The sequence below is a fragment of the Melanotaenia boesemani genome, chromosome 3 (assembly GCF_017639745.1).
Source record: "Melanotaenia boesemani isolate fMelBoe1 chromosome 3, fMelBoe1.pri, whole genome shotgun sequence".
NCBI lineage: Eukaryota > Metazoa > Chordata > Actinopteri > Atheriniformes > Melanotaeniidae > Melanotaenia > Melanotaenia boesemani.
This window is the reverse complement of record NC_055684.1, coordinates 31,425,655-31,437,336: the sequence shown is the minus strand read 5'-3', so window position 1 is coordinate 31,437,336 and position 11,682 is coordinate 31,425,655. Positions and strand designations below refer to the sequence as shown.

General features: G+C 41.6%; 1 protein-coding gene across 1 annotated transcript; it reads left to right on the top strand.

Moving 5' to 3' along the window:
• Positions 1-536: 536 nt before the first annotated feature.
• LOC121637017 (nuclear receptor subfamily 1 group D member 1-like) lies at positions 537-11,227 on the top strand. The gene is made up of 8 exons (XM_041980895.1): positions 537-1,210; positions 6,535-6,846; positions 6,944-7,032; positions 7,157-7,301; positions 8,706-9,265; positions 9,358-9,543; positions 9,644-9,854; positions 9,951-11,227. Exons 1-8 carry the CDS (start codon positions 1,192-1,194, stop codon positions 10,145-10,147), a joined length of 1,719 nt encoding a protein of 572 aa, XP_041836829.1. The 5' UTR covers positions 537-1,191; the 3' UTR covers positions 10,148-11,227.
• Positions 11,228-11,682: the final 455 nt, after the last annotated feature.

The following is an 11,682-nucleotide window of genomic DNA, read 5'->3' as shown; positions in this document are numbered from 1 at the left end:
CACTACACAGTAAAAAAAAAAAAAAACAAACAAAAAAAAACACACTACGCTGTAAAACTAAATGGTCACGTCAAGTGCAGTTTTTCATTTTAGTGCAATAAACATCAACATTTCAGGCCTATTATATTTGATCTTATTCATCCACTAAACCTCTAAAATAATTTTAAAAAGTCAAAACATGTTTTGAAACACTGTTTTCCAGTTCTTTTAGTCCATAAATTCCCGTTCTGCTAAAATGTATCAGCTCTTTCTTGGATTGTGTCCTTTTAATAGTGTCAGTTTGTGTTTTGATTCCTATACCCTCGTCATGAAAGGAAAGAGGAGTGATACCTCTCGCAACTCTTACTGTCTTTTCCGCCTTTCTCCTGCTTATCACCAAGCCCAGGGAGCTCATTAGCATAAAATGTGTGTCAGTAGGGCAGCCCAAGCTCACATGCCATGCGCACATGCTGGAGCGCTTTAACCAGCATTCCAATGTCGAACGAGCCCAGTGTACCATCTCCACGCGCGGCTCTCGGCCAATCAAAAAGTGAGCAAGAGTAAAAAGAGTGGGTACGTGAGGGGAGGAGGGATGAGATGTTTTCAGAGAGCGTGACAGAAAGAGAGAGAGAGAGCATTCCTGATACACATCAACAAACAAGCTTTTGCAGGGACACAGACCGAGAACAGAAAAAAGAAAAAAAATCTGGTCACATTTCTCAGGCACCTGAAAACGTGCTGCTTATTAAAGGACGCGTGTTGCTTATTGATGAGTGGGGGAGTGTTTAAACTACTTCCACCCTGGTGATGTTTCATGGTGACTACATGGCAAGCAGCTGAACGCGTTGGGACCTCTGTAATTTAGAGAACCCTACACAGTGACATTTTACCAGTCTGGCGTCATATGGTGCAGGCTACAGACGGATATACAAGATCGGGAAATTACACGGATCAATAAGAGATCTGATTTCCTTTTTTAAAAAATATTTACTTTTTCTTCATCTTCTTCTTTTGCCGGGTTCTCCCGACCCCCAATGCCCGGTGTACACTCCTTTTGGTCTCAGCTTTGGAATAGATTATATATGCCTTTGCAGTTTATGACTCTTTCACTGTGTCAACGAAGCTCCTGAGTGGCAAGCAGCAGCGTTCAGTCGGACACTAAACGCCTACAACTACAGCTCAGAAGAACAGAACGTACTTTTACTGGGAAACATGGAAAACAGTCCTGGTGGTGAGTTACCATTTATATCATACTCTACTTAATGTCTTTTGCGTGCGGGGAAATGTTTTAATACAGCTGACAGTTATTTTGAGTGGAGATGTCATTGTAGCATAATGGAGATGCGCAGCACTTACAGGCATATATAAAATATTGTTAATCTTTCTGATTGCACGTTTTTCCCTTGTACTTTTCTTCTCCACTTGATACATTTATTCGCTGTAGGGTTTTATTAATTTATTTATATATTTTATTATTTATTTATACAACTCCAGTTTAACGGCAGCTCAGGAAAGTGAACTGACTTTAAAGCAGTCAGAGATCTGACTGTCGCACAAGTGCTGTGCAATAGTTTGCAGTTTATAGATTGCAATTTTCCTGCCTTTAAACTGTAATTCAGCTTTGCAATACATGGCGCGTTGCCAACAGCTTCTGGGCGGTAGAAAGTGGAGGGTTTTCAGTGAGCGAGTTGAGCACAGAGGGAAGTCCTCTCGTCAATCTTTGCAGCGGACTTCCGATTATCTACACGTAAACAAACTCACGTGAAGCACGACCCAAAATGCCCTCTGACCGAGTAGCTACGTTCTCTCTCCAAACTATATCTTAATATTTGATTATATAATATTGTTAACCTTACTGTTATAAAGTTGGATATAACAGAAACGTTTTTCTCCCACAAACGTGAGAAGGCTATGTGGGAACAATCGCGGCCACTGGGTCAAACAGTTACTGGTGGCAAATTTTCCATCCATGCGTGACTTGGAAAGCAGTTTAGTGAGTAAACTTCTACCTCTGCCAGGACCAAAATCATGATCCAGATCTGCAGTGATGAATGAACATTACTCATCGTGGAATTTATAGGCTTGATAGTTGATAGGTGACGAGCCACTTGCAGTAAGATGTTGCAACCACGAAAAGACATTAGCGCAAATTTGCAGAACTGACCGGATGTGAACTGACCTAATTTTAATGTATCACAAAGGCTGACAACGGATATTATTAAATTATAACCTCACATATCTGAGCATGTCATTAGCTATACGGTTTAAACTGGAGAGAGACAGCAGCGCTTATCATTATCATATTAGTATCGACACAAGTATGTAATGTAGGAAACATTAAAAAGTTCTCAAACAGCGGATTCAACTATCGAATCTGTTCCCTGCCCGGTGCATCCTGGGTAAAAAATAAAAATAAAAAACTATCAAGAAGTTGCGAATCACGCGCCTGATTTTTAATACGCAGCCACCCCGCCTAGCTCAAGCTGGCAGCACGTGTATCCAGCCTCAGTATCCACGTGCCGCGCATGTTTTTAAGCACCCCGCTCCGCTGCTCACGGTCACGCGCGTTTATCTCGCGCTCAGCCCGCACGGGGATTCCTCTGCATTCGATGATAGATTGGTCAGTGGGTCAGAGGGGGTTTGCAGCCCCTTTCTCTCCAAAGAGCCTTGTTTTTCGGCTGTAACTGTTTTCAAATGTTCATTCCTGATTACAAAGGAGCCCGTCAAACTGCTGGTGTGAGAGAGGACTTAGTAACCCACATTTGGCTGTATTCAACCTGTTTTCTTCTTTTTTTATTTATTTATTTTTTTGGCTGACATGAGTAACCAGCTCCAGTGACACTAATTTCTAATTCGGTGGTTTGGTGTGTTAATAACTCAATGAATGCCAGAATGAAACCCTCACACAATGTCAATACAGAAACACTGCCTTATATGTTTTTGACAAGCAAAGCCACTTCTTATTAATATGGACGAAGCCCAGGGTTATGATGCTTCAAAAGTAATATGCAAATCAAACCATTGAATGGAAAAGTTGTGGTGTTAATTTTAAATTATTTGGTCGTGTTCATTTTGAAAATTTTGCAAACTGCCAACATGGCTTGTACAGTAGCTCTCCATGCAGTGTAAAAGCGTCAAAAAGAGGACAACCTCTAAACTGTACAAGGAAAAGGGGCTCAAACATAAAAGTTCATGCTATGTTTTTCCTTAATTTCTTTCCATCACCTGCTCAGCCCTCTTCCTTTTTTAAAGGCCTTTTACATATTATATATCCTGAGTGATTATTGCAACATAATTCAGAGAAAATCCGAGTATACCCTCCCGTCACTCTCCACCCTGTTTATCTTCTGCTTTATATAAATGGGGAATAATATAATATTAAGTTGTCATCATACCAGAAGTATTTGGGAATCCTACTAGAAATGACCTGCAACTGAAGGGCACTCTAGAAAAAAAGTCAGCCAAAGGTGTTCCTTTCAGCTTTGCTGGTTAAAGATTAAACTGAGTAATTACTATGAAGAATGTGGGTGTAGTGGCTGAATGACTAAACTCCAAGTATAGTTCAGCCTCAGCAGAACAATCTGAGGAGTGTGACTATAATCTGACTGAGTGATATATTTGAAATCCAAAGAATGGCTACTGCCATGGCCATTGATGCCCTCTGCTGAAGTAACCTGAAGTGGCCTTGTGACCTAAAAGTACAACTGCCTGACTCATACAATCTTGACTACTGAATAAAAAGTTAGATTCCATCCTCAAAAAGTGTTTTAGCCCTGAAACAGAATGGCGAGTATCTTTTGGAGATGGGAGAAGTGTAAACTTATATTAAATGCGTCATGGAGGTCATTGATACGAGCACAAACATGATACCCAATTCTGGACTTGACAAATGATCACACAGAAAGCTAATCAAAATTAAAAGCTCCATTAAGCTTCAGATGGAAGATAGTATTTATCTCCAGGGATCAAGTATAACCTGCTTTTTGTAGTCTACCTTACTGAGGCTGGGCTACGCTTCAACTTTCAAATTCCTCAAACAAGAGTTCAAAATGGATCAGCATTCAGTTTCTGTTGTAGTTCTTAGAATACAGAAATCTTTGCTTGATGTTGCCCAAAAACTGTCCTCTTTGATAACGCCCCATAAGTAGACACATGACATGGGGCCAGCTGTTTCACGTGGAGTGAGGCTTACCACCCATGCACAGTAGTAAATGTTCACATGAACAAGGACAGGCTAACTGAAGTTGAGAGGGGGGCGTCGCCCTCCCCAGACATGACATGAGAACGATGTTTATTCAGTTAGGCTGTCGTGCTTGCATGCCCAGGAGTGGGAACACATGAGGGGAAGTCAGAGAGAACTGGAAGAAGGAGGGGCATCGGAACAGACTGTTTATACTGTACTTCTTATGGCCCCGTGAGTAACCACAGGTCACATGCTCTTACCTGTGCCTGAGCACAGTAAAGATGATATTCCCAGGGCTCATTCTGTCACCCAGTCAAGTCTGACTCCAGGAAGTAATGACGAGGCATCAGAATATGGAGCGTTGGGGAGGAGATATGTAAAACATAAAGTAGACATGGGACTCGTGTGCCAGCAGAGTGTGACCCTCCTGTGATCTGCAGGTGATACACATGTCCATATAGTCTTATCTCACTCACGCAGCAAACAGGGAAGTGCACAGGTAACATCTGTATGTACAGCAAAGTCCCAACCTGTCTGATACCGGAGCTGCCGCCAAACACAGAAGGCGTCAGGCCCTAAGTACATTACAGTCAGTGTTGACACGTGTGGGCAGAGGAGTTAAGGAGGCACTTAGAACTAAACAGAGATGCAGCACGTGTTTCCTCAAGGAGAGAAAGCCTAAGTGCCAAGAGAAACATTTCTTAGATGATTCAAGGTCCTTAAGAGGAAATACGCACAGAATTACTGTGTAGACAATTCAATTCAAACAATCAAAACAGCCATGTTTTTACATTGACTGCAAGAACCTGTCGAGCAGAACAGAGCAGATTTCTACTAGTACTTATGTTTTAAACCTGTAGAACAGCTTGTAAAGTGACATTGTTTGCCTGAAAGACCTTTCAGTAGGTTCTACACACAGAAAATGCTACAGCACAATGTTAACACAATATCTGACACAGTGATCCAACTGACACAAAACTAAAATAAAATCAGTGTGAATATGTCAAATGAAAGATTGTCTGCACTAGTAGAGGTTTAAATTTCATCACACTCTTGTGTTATTGTTATTTAGAATATATGTGTCACCCTTAAAATGAGGTAAATTTGTTTTGGCAAGTTGCCCTCCTTCCTTAGTGACACATCTGAGTGCACAACATGCACAATGCTTATCATTTCATAGTGTCAAGGCATCAACGTGACTGTTTCTCTCTGCGCAGCATCTCGTGCCTCAGAGGAATGCATTAACTTATGGTTGCTGCACCCTGCTTGCTTTCCTCTCTGCCTGTAGTCACAGCATTATATCCTTCTCTTCACCAAACGTGATCTGCCCTAGCGCACTGCTGCTGTTGTCTACACGGGACTGCGCAAAGAGCCTTGTGAGCCAGGCGGGAACTGTGTCAAGAGTCCATGTGAGCTCCTGGTCAGGTGGCTGGCGGATAGATGGGTCTGCAGGGCCAAAGCGGGGAGGGAGGGAGAAAAGGAGGAGGAGGATAGAGAAGAAGGGAGGGGGCAGGAGGAGGGAGTGTAGAAAAAGACTCGTTCTGAAAGCAAGCTGGCAGGGAGCTGGCTGCACGTGAGGGGCCGTCTTTCATCTTGCGGGAAAGAATTCTGTCTGCAAAACAAAGGGGGTGGGTGGGGGTTGTGTTTAGGGGTAATAGGGCATTTCCGATTTGATGTGACATCCCTAAACAAAGGGTTGTTTATGGCCTATCTGTGTCACTAATTGTGGATATATTGTGATTTAGTGTCATGTTGTGATGTAGCATTTTATGGTGTTTTGTATTTCCTGAGCATTTCTTCACGAGTGTGATGTGATATATTGTAGGTTACCACATCACAGAAATGTAACCTCAGAATAAAAAAAAAAAACCCAACCTTATCAGATCATACAATTTTGAGATGATGCTTTTTAATAAAGTAACATTTTGCCCCTATTTGTCGCCCCATTTGTTAAATAGATAAAGGTATTTATCATTATTTGCTTCATATAATCACATTATACTCTTCTGTTGGTTTCCAAGACTCTAAACAATATGTTTGAAAAGTGCTTCTAAGATTTTCTTTTTCCAGTTTTTAAAGTGAAAGATGATCTTGTTTTTAACACCAAAAGACCTTTCACACAAATATCCAGGTCAGGGTTGTTGTTGTTGCTCTAGCTGCGACATTTTTTTAAAATTATTCATCCGATCAGATTTAGACTGTCCCAGAGTGGTCATGGTTTTGTGTGTGCTTTTGAGTGTCAGCCAAGTAAGCTCACTGCGTCAAAGTAGAGTATTGCTCAACACTCACACTCTTACCTACATTGTACATGTGAACAGTGACCCAGATGGCGATCAGTGAACTGAGTTTTCACCTGTTCTCTGTTTCTCCAGGTGGTGTTATCTTGTATGCTGGTTCATCTGGTAGTGCCAGTCCTAGTCCTGGCAGCCCTTCAAGTGGATACCAGACCCAGTCACCATCTTCCCATTCTCAGCCTTCATCCCCAGAGGGTTTCTCCTTTCAGGAGATTGGAGCCCTGAAGCAGAGAAGGGAACAAAGGGGAGGGAACGTTTCCCCAAAAATGGTTTTTCAGTTTCCTGAAGTAAACAATGCTCCAGTTGCCCAAATTACAACAGTATCATCAGCCACCTATAACCACCCCACAGTGGCAAAAAGGCCTTGTGGCTTCACTGGCACATTCACCAGTAAGTATTCAGTTTCCTCCTTCCTGTCTTTCTTTGTTTGCAGTTTGTTATTGTTTATATTTCAGTGTCTGATAATGGATGTGTGCATCTTTCATAGAGACCGGAGGTATGGTGCTTTTGTGTAAGGTGTGCGGGGACATTGCATCTGGCTTCCATTATGGCGTGCACGCCTGTGAGGGATGCAAGGTGAGACCAGTTAAAGACACTGTTATGTCATCTCTTTGTTCTCAATAAGTATGCATACACATAGTGTCACAAAAGACCTTATGTAAAGCTTTTTATTCTTACCCTATTCAACTTCTATCTGTAGGGTTTCTTCAGGCGCAGCATTCAACAGAATATCCACTACAAGATGTGCGTGAAGAATGAAAACTGTCTCATCATGCGCATGAACCGGAACCGGTGCCAGCACTGCCGTTTTAAGAAGTGTTTGTCTGTGGGAATGTCCAGAGATGGTGAGAGACAGCGTTAATGTCCTTAGAGATCCCGTTTAGAAAAATGAAAACCAAAACCAAAATTATGTGTGCTTGTTTAGTAGTGTCATATTATAAAATATGGTTTGTTAAATGGTGTTATAAATATAGAACAAGGTAAATTCCTCTCATTGTTTTAAACAGAACCACAATTCCAAGCTGTTCTGAAGCCGATCCAAACTTGCCTCTTCCTCCACATAAAACTGTCCATCCTCCTCCTTTTGTCTTTTGTCCTCCTCTTCCTCCCTCTCTCCCTTCACTGCTGTCTGATTTATGGCAAGAGAAGCCTGAGAGTCCCAGTTGTTATCAGTCATGTAGAAACCCTTTTTTTTCTTTTTTCTTTTAGGAAACTGGAGCAAAAAGTTGTTGATCATCACTTATAATCATCATTGTGCCACAAACAGTCATTTGTAACATAATGTTTTCCTCTCTAGTTTATCATGGAAAACCAAATAAGAATAATATTAACCCAGCTAATCTCTTCCTCTTTATTATTTCACCCGCAGGAGTTTAGTCTCTTGGGGTATTGCTAAACTAGGTGATAATAAATCATGTTTTTTTTTTCTTTTTTTTCTGGAGCAAACATTTTTAGTTGACCCAGAAAAGTGAGAGAGGAAGTGAAGAATCACCTGCTAATTCATCAGATTGCAAAAGGAAAGGAATTTGGACATATTTTCATTTTTGACTATTTATATAAGACAATTAAAACAAAAAACAAAGAATACATTATTTCTACGCTTCTTTTTCACTCCATGTCCTTGACAACAGAAGCTCTGCTGGCATATAAAATTTTGATCAACCAGTTTTAATCTACCTTCAGCCTTTCGTCCCTCCTCCACCCACACCTGCCCCTTTTTGTCTTCCACCTTTCCAGCACTCCTTCACACTGTCACTTTACTATTGACACCAGGTTCAGTGCTGATGACCCAGTGACCTACTTTTACAGAGAAAGCAAGAGCTGAAGTGAAAGGCAGAAAGAGGGAGGAAAAAGAGGAGTGGGGGAGGTGATGGTGTAGCATAGAACTTACTATAAATAGGACTGTCAGTGGAGGTGCAGAAATGAAAAAGGGGGAAGGGAGGATTTGTAAAGGCTGGAGAGGAGGATGAGGCAGGCAGATCAAGGTTTTACTACCCACTCTATCTAGTCTAACAGCTGTGATGGAGACACCGTTTCGGGATTAGAGATACACACAGAGATTAAGGTTTCAATGGCAGATTTAAGATGTATATATTAAAGTGAGGATTGTCCCTTTCTCTACACAGAATGTAAACATATCACCTGCTATTACTTTACAACAAATTAAAATAGTATCAGCAAAATGCCAACAACTGGTAAAAGAAGTAAATTCTAACAAGAAGGTGGTCTCTTCTGTTTATTCTCCTCAGCTGTGCGTTTTGGGCGTATTCCCAAGCGAGAGAAGCAGAGGCTGCTGGATGAGATGCAGAGTTATATGAACAGTCTCAATGAATCTGCTTCTATGGAGATGGAGGTGTCACCTCCTCCTGATGCCCCCTGCAGTCCGCAAAACCAGGCGAATGATGGAGCTGGATCTATACTGCAGTCCTACCGCAGTGAAGAGAAACCACTCAAGATGGCTGCTGGCAGCAGGAACCTCAGTCCAGCCTCTTTCCAGAGCGGTGTTGTGAAGGAAACTGCACTGTCAAACGCATCAGCCCAGCACACAGTTCAAGTGGAGCAAGTCAATCTGACAACAAGCTACCATGTCCCCACAAACCTCCCTGTTGCACCCAGCAACAATGAAAGCTCCACCAACACGAACATTGACAATGCCAAATACGTTTCACCCTCCAGTCAGAATAAATGTCCCGTCAGTGGTCACCTGTCTTCTCAGACATACACAGCCAATCAGAACAGTTTCTCAGCAAGTGATTTCCAGAACCAAAATTCTTGCCCCTGGAAGCTAAACGGAGGAGCCAAAGTACTGGTGAGTCTTTAGAGTCTATAGAAATCTGTCAAATTGACCACAATATTAAGTTTTTAAAATTAATATTCCTTATTTTGTGCTGCTTTCTGCAGGCGTGCCCTCTTAATTCATGCCCCGTGGTTCCAGCCAGTCGCTCCAGCCAGGAGGTGTGGGAGTCTTTCTCCCAGTGCTTTACCCCTGCTGTTAAAGAAGTGGTGGAGTTTGCAAAGAGCATCCCAGGCTTCCAAACCCTTAGCCAGCATGATCAGGTCATGCTGCTCAAATCTGGCACCTTCCAGGTTTGTTTAATTAAACAAAATTTGTTGGTTTGACTTGTTAAAAGTTTTTTTCTTCCTTTGGGCCTTTTTTGATGCTGACCTACTTTGGTTCTGTCTGCAGGTCCTCATGGTAAGGTTCTGCTCATTGTTTGACCCCAAGGACAGGACAGTAACCTTCCTCAATGGACAGACCTACTCGCTGGCATCACTGAGAGCTCTTGGTATGGGCTCCTTATTAGATGCCATGTTTGACTTTAGCGAGAAGCTGGGATCTTTGGGTCTGGAGCCAGATGAGATGGCACTTTTCATGGCTGTTGTGCTGGTGTCTGCTGGTAAGACAAAAATAAACCTGGATGCACAAAAGCACATGATATGACAAGACACATTTTCTTATGCCTCAACTTAATTTTCTCCTCTCTCTTTTCCAGATCGCTCTGGTATCGTGGAGGTTGGTGCAGTGGAGCAGCTGCAGGAGAATCTAATAAAAGCTCTGCGCTCTATTATCACAAGTCGCCGGCCAGATGACAGCACGCTCTTTCCGAAGCTGCTGCTGCGTCTGCCTGACCTACGCACCCTAAACAACCAACACTCAGACAAACTGTTGGCTTTCCGCATAGACCCTTGAGTTAAAATTACTCACAATTTCATGTGGTATCCACTTTTGGGCTCTTCTTTGCCCCTAATGCAAGCCTAGCTTGCTACATTTAGCACACTTGCCTCTGCATGATGGACAGTTGTTTTGGGAGATGTGCCAAGGAAGATGCTGTTAGAGTGAGGACTGGGAAAAATATCAGTGAAGAACCTCGGCACGTCAGGAGGTAGAGGCATCTGAATGTCAGAGTTGCTTCCAGTTGGATTGCTCAGAAGAAACAGACTGTATTCTTCCTCCATTTTTTTTTTTTTTTTTTTTTTTTGAGTCAGTGTCAAACCGACACTGTCTTTCCCTCCTGGAGTTTGTCAGAGACAAAGTTTTTTTTTTTTTTTTGTTCTGAAGACCAAAAAGAAAAAAAGAGCTTCTTGTTCCTCAGCAGAGTTTATTCTCCTAACCCAGTGTGCAAAGCTAACAAGAACAAAGTGCATACTCTTAAAACACTCACCCATACTGTACATTCTTGCCACAAGTGTAAAGCATTTTCCATTCACTGAGAACCTTTTAAATCTACGTAAGGTATAATATAGCAATAGCCATTTCTAACACACAGAAGTGCAGTTTGTGTTTGCCCTCTTGAAATTATATAAGCTATTTTCACAACATTTGACCATGTGGGAAATCTTTATTAATATCACCCATTTGTGATTGAGATGTTTGATATTTTTAAGAAAAGAAACTTAAGTTGAATTGTATTTGTATACGGTAATCAGGGAGAAATTATTGGTCATTTTAGACCACGTTTGAATGGTTATATGTTAAGGTGTTCTCTTGTATATTTTGTACATAATCATTGTTGTTAGTTTTATCCTTGCTGTAGTTTGCAGATTCTTATATACGTAAATTGAATTATTGTATGCCATGACACACAATAGACTGCTCTACAGACTGCAAATAGAAAACAGCATTTGAACCATGTGCTCTGAGTATAAACTTATTTTCAGGATGTAGAATTTAAATAAATGTATTGTCAACTAAAAGCATCAGCTTGTGTATATTTTGTAAATGTTTATGATTATAACATAGAGTGCCACTATTAAATGATCTTATATATCATTTGTGCTCACCCTCCTCGTTTTCTTTATCATAATCCTGAGCCATACCATGGATCCGTAGCCTAGCAACTGGGGCAATCAGCCAATCGTGCTTCAGGTCTGAGAGCTATTAAGGGCTTGATTCCTTACAAGAAAGATCACCTGATTTTTCGGCGTGCAAACAATATTCGTGTCATTTCAAAGACGTATTTCAGTACAAGATGATGCTCTTTGCCAAGAGGACAGAGTGACATTTAATACAGCTGGAGGGAACTGAGATGGAGTGGTGATGAATGAATAGACTATGTGAACGTGCCACTGAAAGGACAGCTGCACTGCAGGTTAAATAGGAACTTATGCAAATAAGAAAATTCTCTTTGTGCGCCTCGACAGAAAAAAAGAGAAGCTCTAATGGCTGCTATCAGTGTAGTCTGCAGAGAAGCCTGGGAAAGTCATCATGGTAGAAATGTTTGGGAA